Genomic DNA, 13,028 nt, shown 5'->3' with positions numbered 1-13,028 from the left:
GATTCTAGTGAATCTAGAACTTTCCTAGTGACATTATTGGGTGTGAATCTGACTTTTAAGTTTACTCCTCCTAGTTTAAAAACAGGGTATAGATAGATGGTCTGATAAAGTAACTTCCTTTGAAATGAAAAACATTTCTTTCTAGAAAATTCTTTTATTTTATTCAATATAATCTCCTTTAGCTCAATACAATGATTCCAGAGGTTTTCCAACTTCTTTATGCCGTCCTAAAAATACGATTCTGGAACCTGATACTACGATTCTGGACCTCTCTTGTGTCCTCCTTCGCTGTCTTACATTCATAGTGGCCAGGTCTTCTTCCACGTCATCCAACTATCCCGTTCTAAGTCTTCCCTTTTTTCGCTTTCCATTGTAGATAATATTTTCTCGAATAATTTTGTATTTCCTTGACTCTGGACTTTCTTTTCACACTATCAAAAGCTTGTTTAGAGTCTGTAATAAAATAATATACATATTATAACTATAGTTTTATGTCGTATTCATAAGCTTTTTCCTGTATCCTTGTTGGTATGAATATCTTATCTGTGGTGGCTCTATTTGGCCTGAATCTGCTTTGATAGTTACCGATTATATTCTCTGAGTATTCCTACAATCAGTTATAGATAATACCAGAAATAATATTGTATACTACACTCATACTATTAATTGTATAATATACATAATTATATTATAAGGTAAAGTTTTCAATTTAAAAATCTTTTAGTAATATTTGTAATATTTTTCAAGATTATTAATGTCGCTATTAGGATTGAAAACTTTACCTTTCAATTGCCAGATGACGCTAGTCACCTAATCCATTCACGTCAGTTGCGGTGTGGGGGATGAACTCTCGTTGTTGGTCACTTAGAGTATGGAGCAACAGGTCTACGTCTCTCCGATGAGACTCACAATAAGAGTCGAAAATCGTCGATTAAGAGTGCTGGACTGCGCTCCGTATTCTAAGTGAAAAATAAGATTGTTTTGCCTTCGCATTGCAACTGAATAAAAATGGTATACATTTTTTTATTTTTAATTATATTATAATATAAATTAGCAATGTAATTGGCCTATAATAATTCTGGGTCAAACCGGCAAACAGGTGTATGTTCTCAAAGAAATTGAAAGTGTGTAAAAATTTTTTTAATAATCAGCTAAGTACTTTCAACACATAACATGCCATCATCAGAGCTTCGTCCTCTTATAAATCCTTCATAGCAGAGCAATTGTTAAAAATCACATGATAAATCATGGATACTGGGCAAAAGCCACAGATATCGGGTATAAAACCCTTAAAATTAAAAGTTTATCACATCTAAATTCTTTTTTAGTTTAAGGATCTAGAAGGATCCTTCTTTATCATTTTAATGAATGACAGTGCTCAGCTGTTCACGTGAACTCACAATGGTTTGACGCAGCCATGTTGTAATTTTTAAAACTAAAAGAGAATTTAGATGTGATAAACTTTTAAATTCAAGGGTTTTATACCCGATATCTGTGGCTTTTGCCCAGTATCCATGATTTATCATGTGATTTTTAACAATTGCTCTTCTATGAAGGATTTATAAGAGGACGAAGCTCTAATGATGGCACGTTATGTGTTGAAAGTACTTAGCTGATTATTAAAATTTTTTACACACTTTCAATTTCTTTGAGAACATACACCTGTTTGCCGGTTTGACCTATTTAGAAGTGTGTACAAGTCATACAGTCTGTTTCAATTTATAATAATTCTCCCATTCTTTTTTTATTATCTGAACTACTTCTTTGTAATTTTCATTGTCTGTCAAGAGTCTTTTTTGCTTTTCTGTAAGTAGTTCTTCATTCTTGTCTTTGCATATTGTCAATTTTGGTCTAGAGGACTGTGTGCTTTCTTATATTCTTTCATAGAATCTGCTGCTTTCGTGTCTGTTGTCTCTTAAAGGCTCTCTGTCAAACCCTCTCTTTTTTCTTCTGTATATTCTAATTGATTGTATACTTGTCTCGTTATAAGTTTCCCTGCTATTTCTGGTGGTTCTTTGAAGTTGATTAGCTTGCTTTTTTTCCTCTACTGCAGTTCTGCATTCATCACCATACCATTCCGCATTTCTTGGCCTCTTGGCTTTTCCAACAGTTTCCTTTCCAGATTCCGTTGTTACTATTTTTAATTGTCTCCATTCCTCCTCTGTAGTTTCTTCTTTCTTCCTCTTCGGATCTGTGAAGTTTTATTTGAAGAGCATTTTATTTTGGTATTCTTGTTTTTTTGTTGGGTTTTTGAATCCTTCAACATTTAATTTTTTAATTCTACTATTTGTCTCTTTTACCACTGTCACGATTTTCTGGCGCAATTTTTCCTCCACAAGATAGTATGCTCGTGGGAGCAAAATTGCGACATTAGTTAGGTCTGTTGCCCATTTTTTTGAGATGAGGATCTGGTCAATTTGATTGAATTCGTTGGTTCCTGGTATTTTCCAAGTTTCTTTATGGATATATTTTTCCTGGAAGTTATTACTGATAACTACATGATTATTTGCTGCTGCGAATTGTGCAAACAAAAGTCTATTTTCTATTCCATACTCTTAAAGACAATTCCTTTGATGGTTCTTTATTTGCTGACCTTGACATTTGATGAGGATTTTTTTGTTACAGGCAAACGAGAACGCAAGTCATCCTACCGCTTCGTAGAAGATGAATTGGACGAAGTCATTCCACTTGACTCCAATACGAATTTGTACACTCCAAGAACCAACAACAGAAGCTGTCCGATCTGTACCAAAGAATATTCTTCGTACAAGAACATGATGCGACACTACAAAACCCACAGACCTGAAGAGATCGAGGAGCATAGACAGCAACAACAATTCGACTACGATTCACAAGATATGCAAGACATGGATTTGGAGGATGAAGAATCGATGTATTCGTGCCCCGACTGCGGCGGAATGTTTAAGTCTTTAGAGTGGAAGATACATTTGACAGAGCAGCATCAGCAGAAACCTTGTGGGGAATGCGGCAAGTTTTTCCAATTCCAGACGGAACTTGATCAACATCGAACCACTCATTTGAACTTGAAGGTATGTTTACCTATATAATACACATAGTTTCAAAAGTTATGCATCACCCCTCGTATTCACGATGTTTACGCTTTTATAAATCCGTATCTTTATCACATATTTAATGGGCCTTTTTTATAAAAAATATACCTTTTTTTGGTTTTTTATTTGCTTTGAATACCCATTTAATTGACCTGGTTTTGCCAAGGTGTAAACATTTGAAAAATTTATTTTGGTGAAATTTTTGAAAACGCGATTAAGAATGAATCGTACTTTAATTTCTGAGTTGGACCAATAAGAATTATCGATTTAGTTGAAGAAGGCCATTCACAGCGGTTCGTGGCGGAAAGAGTGGGTGTTTCTCAGAGTGATGTCTCACGGATATGGAATAGGTTCCTGGAGACCAGAACTCGATACGGAATAGAGCTCGGTCTGGTAGACCCCGAGTTCCAATGATCGACAGAATAGATATATCAGAATTTCCATCTGTAAAAATTCTTCTATGTCTGTACCAGCCCTCCAAAGAGAATTCAGGCATGCTACAGGAGTCCGAGTATCGTTGTCTGCAATAAGAAGAAGATTTTTAGACTCAGGTTTGAGGAGTCGTCGACCAATAAGAGCTCATCAGCTACAACCTAGACATGATTTGGACCGCCTTCAGTGGGCTCAAGAACACATACAGCTCTCTCAACAATTTTGGAATTTTGCGCTTTTTTCAGACGAGACCAGAATCTGTTTAAATAGTGATAACCGGCGAATTTGTGTATGGCTAGAGCCAACAAGAGCTGCACAACTAGCCACACACGAATTCGCCGGTTATAGTATTTTTACTACAAAAACGTTATTACGTAGGTCAAAATTTTTGACGTAAGAGAACTGTCAAAACATTAGAATGTGACTTTTCATTATTGCCGTGTTTATAATAAACATAGCAATAATAAAAAGTCACATTCTAATGTTTTGACAGTTCTCTTACGTCAAAAATTTTGACCTACGTAATAACGTTTTTGTAGTAAAAATACTATATCACTATTTAAACAGATTCTGGTCTCGTCTCAAAAAAGCGCAAAATTCCAAAATTGTTGGGGGAGCTGTATGTGTTCTTGAGCCCACTGAAGGCGGTCCAAAACATGTCTAGGTTGTCGCTGAGGAACTCTTATTGGTCGACGACTCCTCAAACGTGAGTCTAAAATTCTTCTTCTTATTGTAGACAACGATACTCTGACTCGTGTAGCATGCCTGAATTCTCTTTGGAGGGCTGGTACAGACATAGAAGAATTTCTACAGATGGAAATTCTGATATATCTATTCTGTCGATCATTGGTAACTCGGGGTCTACCAGACCAGCTCTATTCCGTATCGAGTTTGTCTCAAGGAACCTATTCCATATCCGTGAGACATCACTCTGAGAAACACCCACTCTTTCCGCCACGAACCGCTGTGAATGGCCTTCTTCAACTAAATCGATAATTCTTATACGGTCCAACTCAGAAATTAAAGTACGATTCATTTTTAATCACGTTTTCAAAAATTTCACCAGAATAAATTTTTCAAATGTTTACATCTTGGCAAAACCAGGTCAATTAAATGGGTAATCAAATCAAATAAAAAACCAAAAAGGTATATTTTTTATAATAAGAGGCCCATTAAATATGTGATAAAGATACGGATTTATAAAAGCGTAAACATCGTGAATACGAGGGGTGAATCATGACTTTTGAAACTATGTGTATATTACAATTTAAGAGTTCTTCTTTAACTGGCGTCTCCCAATCACAGGTTGGATATTATCAGTAGTAATTACACGAGAGCTTTAAAATTATCGATTTGTATCCCGAGTGTCACTTTGACAGTTTTAATTTCACGACCCGAAGGATAGTGAAATTATGTCAAAGTGTCACGAGGGCAAAACAAATCGATAATTCGAGCTCGAGAGTAATTCGGTAAGATTATTTCATTAATGAAACTGTATTTTTAAATCATTTTAACTAATATTTTATTGATATCTTCGCCTGAATATTTGCTAAACCTGTTTCTTGTTGTTTTCTGTGACAAGTTGTAAATCATAAATTGTCATTAATGTCTTCTTCTTCTTCTACGGTACTACAGCCCAAATTGAGCCTTGGCCTCCTTTATTATTTGCCTCCACCCTTGCTTGTCTGTGGCTTCTCCATACACGGACTCCTAAAAGGGCTTGTGCGTCGCTGTTTACTGTGTCTTCCCAGCGTTTTCTTGGCTTTCCAACCGGTCTCTTTCCCTGCATTCTAGCATTCAGTGCTCTTTTTGGTAGCCTATCCTCTCCCATTCTTATCACATGTCCGATCCATTGCAATCTTTGTATTCTAATGAAGTCTGACAGGGATGTTTCCTTATAAAGTTGATAAAGTTCGTTGTTGTATCGACTTCTGAAGATTCCGTTTTCCCTCACAGGTCCTAGTATTCTCCTCAGTATTTTCCTTTCGAATGTGACGAGTTTGTTTTTGGATGTTTCTTTCAGGATCCAGGCTTCACTGCCATAGTGCCATAGCATGTTATTGGTCGAATTAAAGCTTTATAGATTTTCATCTTTGTATTTCGGTGGACGCTTTTAGACTAGACCGAAATATATGGGAGAGGGTAAAAAGCTCTGTTTGCCTGCGTTATTATCTTCCGTATTTCTCCATCTTCTGATCCGTCGGCATATATTTCTACTCCCAGATATGTAAACTTTCCAACCGTTTCAATGTCATCTTCATGTATAATGTTTTGTGGGACTATATTTCTTCTCGTCTGAGTCATTATTTTTGATTTTTCTGTGTTAATTTCCAGACCTAGCATTTTTGTCGGTTTTTTAAATTGTGCGTATGTTTCCTGTGATCCTGTGTTCCTGTTGATGTTCTACTCCTAATATTAATATCATCGGCATAAGCGGCCATAGTTGAACCGTTCGGTTGGTCAGTAGGTTTCCTCGTCCAGTTTGAATTTGCCTAACCGCATACTCCAGTGCCAGGTTAAACAATGTTGGGACCAGCCCAGCCCATCTCCCTGCTTTAGCCCCTGCGAAATTTTGAAAAAGTCTGTCGGGTGGTTTTTTATTCATACACATGCCTGAGTTTCATCCATTGTGGCTTTAATAAGTCTTATTAGCTTGTGTGATATTGCCAATTAAGCAAATATATAGTATAGTTTGTTCCTTTTGACTGAGTCGTATGCCTGTTTGAAGTCTACAAACACGTTGTGAACATCAATATCGTGTTCCCATGATTTGCTCAAGATCTGTTTGACTGTAAATATTTGATCCAGTGTCGATCTTTCCCGTCGGAAGCCCGTCTGATACTCTCCAATAATCTGCTAGTGGTTGGATCCGCTGGTTTATGATATACGTGAGGAATTTATATGCTGTACATAGTAGAGAGATTCCACGTTAGTTTTTGCGCTGGAGTTTGTCTCCTTTTTTATAGATCGGGCATACTATACTTTTATTCCAGTCGTCGGTATTTTCTCTTCTTGTCATATGTCTTTGATGAGCGCGTGGATGCGACTTGCTAGGTGGCCGCCACCTACCTTATACAGTTCTGCTGGTATTTCGTCAACTCCCGGAGCTTTATTGTTTTTCTGGGCCTTAATAGCTTTGAGAACTTCCTCTATAGTTGGAGCTTCTACTCCATTTCCCACTTCATTCTCTTCTATGTAGTTCATACCCATTTCATCTTCCGTGTCTACTTGTGTTCCAAGTAGGGTCTGAAAATAATGCTTCCAGGTTTCTGTGACTTTCTGTTGGTAACTGATTATTTGCCCACTTACATCTTCACATAGACTTGTTTGAGGTTTATACCCACTTCTTATCTTTTTTAGCTATTCGTGAGCTCCTCTAATTTCGTTGTTTTTGAAATTTTCTTCAATTTTTTCTATTTGTCTATTTTCATAGGCTTTCTTTTTCTTTCTACATAATATCTTGTCTGCTTTCCGTCTTGCGACTTCAAATAATGTTCGTCTTTCCCGTGTTCTTCTTGTTATGTACATTTTGTGTGCTTCATTTCTTTCCTCTATTGCTTGTCTGCACTCGTCATCAAACCATGCTCATCTTCTCTCCTTTTTCTTGTTTTCCAGGGTGGACAGCCTGTCAGTACTGCTGTTTTGATATTACTCCATTTGCCCTCTATGGAGTGCAGTTCTAGCGTCCTTAACTCATTTGCGACTTCTTGTTCGAACTTCTCTTTACATTCCTGGATCTTCAGTTTTTCCAGGTCCAGTTTGTTTGTCCTTTGTTGTCTTTCGTTTCTTTCCCTGTTAACTCTAATATTGCATCTAAATTTGGTTTGTAGTAAAAGATGGTCTGATCCACAGCATGCTCCTCGTCGTGTTCTCACATCGGAGATACTACTGGCTGCCCTTTTGTCTATCAGCACATGGTCAATTTGATTTGTTGTGGTTCCATCTGGTGAAATACATGTCATTTTATGTACCTCTGTCTTTATGTGGGAAGCATGTGGAACTTATAACCATATTTTACTGGTGGCAAAATTTATCAAAAACTCCCCATTCTCTCTTGTTTCATTGTGCAGCGAGTGTTTTCCTATTGTGCCATAGAACTGCGGTTCCTTGTCTATTTTAGCATTCATATCACCCATTATAATCTTGATGTCATTTTTTGGCGCACTATCATATCTTTGACTATCTCCAGCTGTTGATAGAAGCTTTCCTTTGTATGTTGCTCTTGTTCTTCTGTTGGACAGTGATGTCACTAATGTCACTGAATGTATTTTTGCGTAGCAACGAAGGGCATCTGACGTAAAATACTTGACGACGAGAAATTATCAAAAATTTTCAGGTATAATATCACAAGAGAGTGAGAATAAATTGAAAATAATGCGACAGTTTTTCGAAAATTTTTCTCTCGAGCCCTGCAGGCTCTCGTGTCTATTGCCCAATGACAACAAATTTGAGTAAAAATTATTTTCTTATTTATTCTTAATGTCGTGTGATATTCGTAAGATTATTTTTTAATACGTATATTATGGATATTTTCTTAAATGTGACAGTTGTCAAAACTAGGAAACTCGTTGCCATTAAACAGAAACAATCTACTTAAAAAAATTCTATCGGTAATTTTCTACAGTAGATAATTCTCAGTATAATTTTAATCTGATTGGACAAAATTAAACATGTGATCAAATATCTTACTATACGATTGGAAGTTAAAATCATCCAAAAATAATCGCTGTAATTTTTATTCTTGTAGGTTTGTATTGGTCAGAATCTCTATGAATGAAATGATCAGTAGTAATTACACGAGAGCTCTAAAATGATCGATTTGTATCCCGAGTGATACTTTGACAGTTTTAATTTCACGACACGAAGAGGAATGAAATTATGTCAAAGTGTCACGAGGGAAAAACAAATCCATAATTCGAGCTCGAGAGTAATTCGTTAAGATTATTTCATGAATAAAACTAACTTTTTAAACCATTTTAACTAATATTTTATTGATATCTTCGCGTGAATATTTGCTAAACCTGTTTCTTGCTGTTTTCTGTGACAAGTTGTAAAACATTAATTGTCGTTAATGTCACTGAATGTATTTTTGCTTAGCAACGAAATGCATCTGACGTAAAATACTTGACGACGGGAAATTATCAAAAAATATCGCTGTAATTTTTATACTTGTAGGTTTCTATTGGTCAGAATCTCTATGAATGAAATAATAATCTGACCTGATACAGAAAGGACAAAAAGAATACTACAAACAGCAGAGATGAAAACACTTCCAAAAAATCGATTGTAAGACACTGACGGATATAGCTAGAAGTGCAGATATACGACGAAGATGCAAGGTGGACAATATTAATAACTGGGTCAAAAACAGAAGAGTAGAGTGGGACGACCACATAAGCCGAATGCCAACAAATAGTAAGGACGGCGAGAGACGGTTCTCCAATAGGAAGACGTTCAGTGGGAAGACCATGAAAACGATGGAATTACCACGGTTCTTAGACATTACTACGGTTGCCTAAATCGACTAACCAATGAACATTAAGGGTGAGATTACGTCACGAGAGTTTACTGTCATTTAAATCGTAATATGATTTTTGTCGAATCCTGAGAAAACCAAGTATTTTAGAAAAATTTAAACGCAGGATGCAAGATTACATTATTACCGAGGGCGGAAAGTCCCTTAGAATAAACAAGCAGATTCTATTGAATGAAATATTTGAAATTAAATATCACACTTCTCTTTTATTTTCAGCCCTGTAACGTATTAAAATAAACATTATAGAAGTTTTCAGGGACTTTCAGCCCTCGGTAATAATGTAGTCTTTCATTCTGAGTTTAAATTTTTCAAAAATATTTATTAGTTTTCTCAGGATTCGAAAAAAATGAATACAATTAAAACACATTGAGAATTTTGACATGCGTCAAAATTTTGCATTAACTCGATGTAAAATTCTGAACTGTTGAATTCCACCTTCCCTAATAATTATTGTACATCAAAAGACATTAGAAACTATTTGTAGAGGATTGAAATCTGTATTGGAAATAACTATTAAAATTGGTCTACGTAATTAAACATATTCCAAAATTTTGTAAAAATGTAATACATTTTAGTTTTCAGCCCAAACTTAGGCCACACACAATGCAATAATGTTCACATTTTTTAACTGTCAATATTTTTATTTTATCATCTATTGTTTAAAAACAATACAGTTGATAAGATACCCTCAGTTGCGGAGAAAGGATTAATAATAAATATTTTTTTATCCAGTCAATGGTGTGAGCACTGTCAGTTAAATAGTAACGTGTGGCCTTACTTTTACACGCATACCTATTGTGGCAAATGTATATATTTGTCAAAATTTTGGAATGCATTTAAATCGTAGAACAATTTTAACTTTTGATTTTAATACAGATTTTAATTCTCTACAAGTATTCTCTCATGACTTTTGATGTAAAATAATTAGGGAAGCAGGAATTCAACAATTCAGAATTTTACATTGAGTTTCCTATGGCCCTTTTTACGATTCACCACCCGGTATAAGATAAAATGTGTACTATTTGTCTAATTATTTCATAATAACACAAATAATACACATATATACACAATAACACACATTCAATGATCGAAAATCATTTAAAAATATGGGAATGTAAACTCTTGTGACGTGAAGTCAAAAATATGTCTCCCCACCACCGTCGGACAAGACAACCGTAATAAAGTCTAATAACCGTGGGAATTACAACTTACTGGAGGCACATTAAAAAAGAGACAGTCAGTTTACACAAAAAAAGAAGAAGAAATTTTCACTAATTTTTCATCAGCTCCTCACATGTATCTTTTAGAACCTTCAAAATATCTGTATAAGATTTTTACCTGAAATCAATGATTGTTTCACAGATATACTGGTCTATTAACCTTGGACAGCAAATTGCCTTGAAAACTTGATCCCTTCTGTGATTTGTTGTAAATAAAGAGTTTGCTTTCCAACTGTAATTTCAAATAATCAATAATAGTATGTATGCGATATTGCAATAATAATAGTTTGAATATTGTAACAATGCGATTTGCTAATCCGTTTATAGCTCTTTCTTATTCTTCAAATATTTGTACATTATTATTTGTAGCCATTTTGCAAAAATGTACCGTTTTGTATAATAACTATTTTATTTCGTCACTTTTATTCCGAATCAGTCCAGGAAAAATTATTTTAATTTACCTAAAAACTTCGTTTAATGTTTTTTGATCTGTGCTATTTCTAATTTATTTTATGCTTCCACATCTACAGTTATATTTACTTTGTTTCAGATATCCAGGGACTCGAAAACACAATCATACACGAGTACTATGATAAGTCCTGGAGGAGAAGATGACGTGGAAGGAGGAGAAGAACCGGGTGACCGAGTATTCGCTTGTGAAGTCTGCGAATTCGTGTTCAGTACACAAGATGAATTAATGAACCACAAGCTTGAACAAGACCACGGCGAACTAGAGCCTATGGATAACGTGGACGGTATGGAAAACATGGACGATAACATGGACTTAGAAGTAATGGAACCATTGCAAACTATGGAAATTTTAGAACCACAGATCGAAACTACTTCAAAGAAATCTAAGTGCGATGTTTGCGATCAGGAGTTTAATAACTACAACGGCCTGTGGGAACACAACAGAAGCAAACATCCAGAAAGAAAAACACCACACGTGGATACATACCCTAAAAAATGTAAGGAGTGCGACAAGGTGTGTACTACTGGAGCTGCTTACTACAGACACATTCAAATCCATTCTAAAGTACCAGCAGATGCTGGTGCCAATAAGATGACTTTATTGAAACCAAAGAAAGAAATTGAGGAAGAATCCTATCATACATGTAAGAGATGCTTTAAAGTATTTTCCAGCAAATATAACTTGAAGAACCACTTAAAATGCCATGGAATTAATATTAATCCTGTTGCGAAGAAGATGGTGAGGAAGGCAGTATGCAGAGTGTGCCAACAAGTGTTCGAAACCAATGAAGAGTTGATTAGACACAAACAAGACCATCATAACTCGGTCGAAACTCCATATGATAATGGGGATAGATCCAGTTTGGTCTTCCCTTGCGATGTTTGCGTGATGACATTTGGAAGCAAGATTGCTCTGAAGAAACACAAAGACAAGCATATTCTCGAGTCAAAACCACCCTCTCGATCAGTATTCTGCAAATACTGCAAAATTCCATTTGATACCTATGCAGCTCTCTCCCTGCACATGTCGAGAGAACACGATGAAAGAGGTAAGAAGCAAATAAAAGAAGTTTACAAACCTGAAGAGTACAGTTGTACTATTTGCGGTAAATCATTCCAATCTGCTGGAGCTCTAACAACCCACATCGGCTGGCACAAACGTGCCCAAAACGACGGAACTGGCAAGTTACTGAAGCACGTTCCACCAGCTAAACCTAAATTGCTTAAAGTGCAACCGATTCAAATTAAAGAGGAACCTTCTGATGAGCCAAGGCACCAGTGCAGTACATGCTTGGCAGAACTACCCAACGATACAGCTTTACAGGTTCACATTTTGGAGAAGCATAGAAGCGTCAGTGCCATTATGTTGATTCCCCGTTGCAATACATGCAACAAAGACTTTACGACACAAGATGAATACGAAACCCACAAAAGACTTCATGATTTCTTGGAACGCCAGAAACAGCACGAGCAGAAGATGCTAATACAACAACAAGATGGCCCTCAATCGAAGATGGCACCTAACAAACCAAAGTTTCCCTGTAAATACTGTAACGCCGCCTTCAGCAGGTCTGATACACTTGGTGGTCATATTAGACAGTACCATAAGGAGCACGTTCAGACTGAATTCAGATGCAACCAGTGCGACAGAGTATTCGAGAAGCAAAATTCCTTGACCATCCATTTAAAAACTCATGACAAGCAAAGAAGCTTCCCAAATCCAGCATCCCAAAGCAAACCAATGTTCTCTTGTTCTATTTGTAACATGGGCTTTGATCTACCGAAGGATCTGAGGACTCATACCATCACTGCCCATCCATTTTGACGAGGGTCCTTTCAGTAAGTTAAGACGCCACTTTTCTATAATAATTTTAGGTTTTTCATGAATGTTTAATTTGTCATTGATTTCGAGTGTAAGTTTTATTAGATAAGTATTTTTTTATAATAGGTTGTCTTCATTAAAACCTACACCTAATTATACCTTGTAGTTTTTTTTTTTATTTCAAGTGATTCTGGAATGATACGTTGATTTCTGGGTTACAAAAATGTGTAGTCAAATTCAAAGCTGTGAGCGATAGGATAGTTCTTAAACTGAAAGGCAAACCACATAAACTCAATGTCAAACAAGTTTACGCGCAAACCAGCGCCGCAGACGTCATAAAAGTTGAGGAATTCTAAGAAAAATTGGAAACAACAATCGCCAACATGCCACATAAATAGTTAACCTTAGTATGCGGTGACTTTAGTGCAAAAGTCGGCAACACTACACAGAATGACGACCTAATGAATGTACTGGGA

The 13,028-nt window shown here is 36.1% G+C and overlaps 1 protein-coding gene across 2 annotated transcripts in view; it reads left to right on the top strand.

Moving 5' to 3' along the window:
• Positions 1-12,710, top strand: part of LOC114326701 (zinc finger protein 521) — a 109,996-nt gene extending 97,286 nt beyond the window's left edge. For both annotated transcript variants that reach the window (XM_028275119.2, XM_028275118.2), the window contains 2 exons: positions 2,626-3,050; positions 10,810-12,710. In XM_028275119.2, the coding sequence (XP_028130920.1) occupies positions 2,626-3,050; positions 10,810-12,555 (2,171 nt within the window). In that variant the 3' untranslated portion in view covers positions 12,556-12,710. The remainder of the gene's footprint in view (positions 1-2,625; positions 3,051-10,809) is intronic.
• Positions 12,711-13,028: the final 318 nt, after the last annotated feature.

This window comes from Diabrotica virgifera, chromosome 4 (assembly GCF_917563875.1).
Source record: "Diabrotica virgifera virgifera chromosome 4, PGI_DIABVI_V3a".
Classification (NCBI taxonomy): Eukaryota; Metazoa; Arthropoda; class Insecta; order Coleoptera; family Chrysomelidae; genus Diabrotica; species Diabrotica virgifera.
This window is presented reverse-complemented; position numbering and strand designations above follow the sequence as displayed.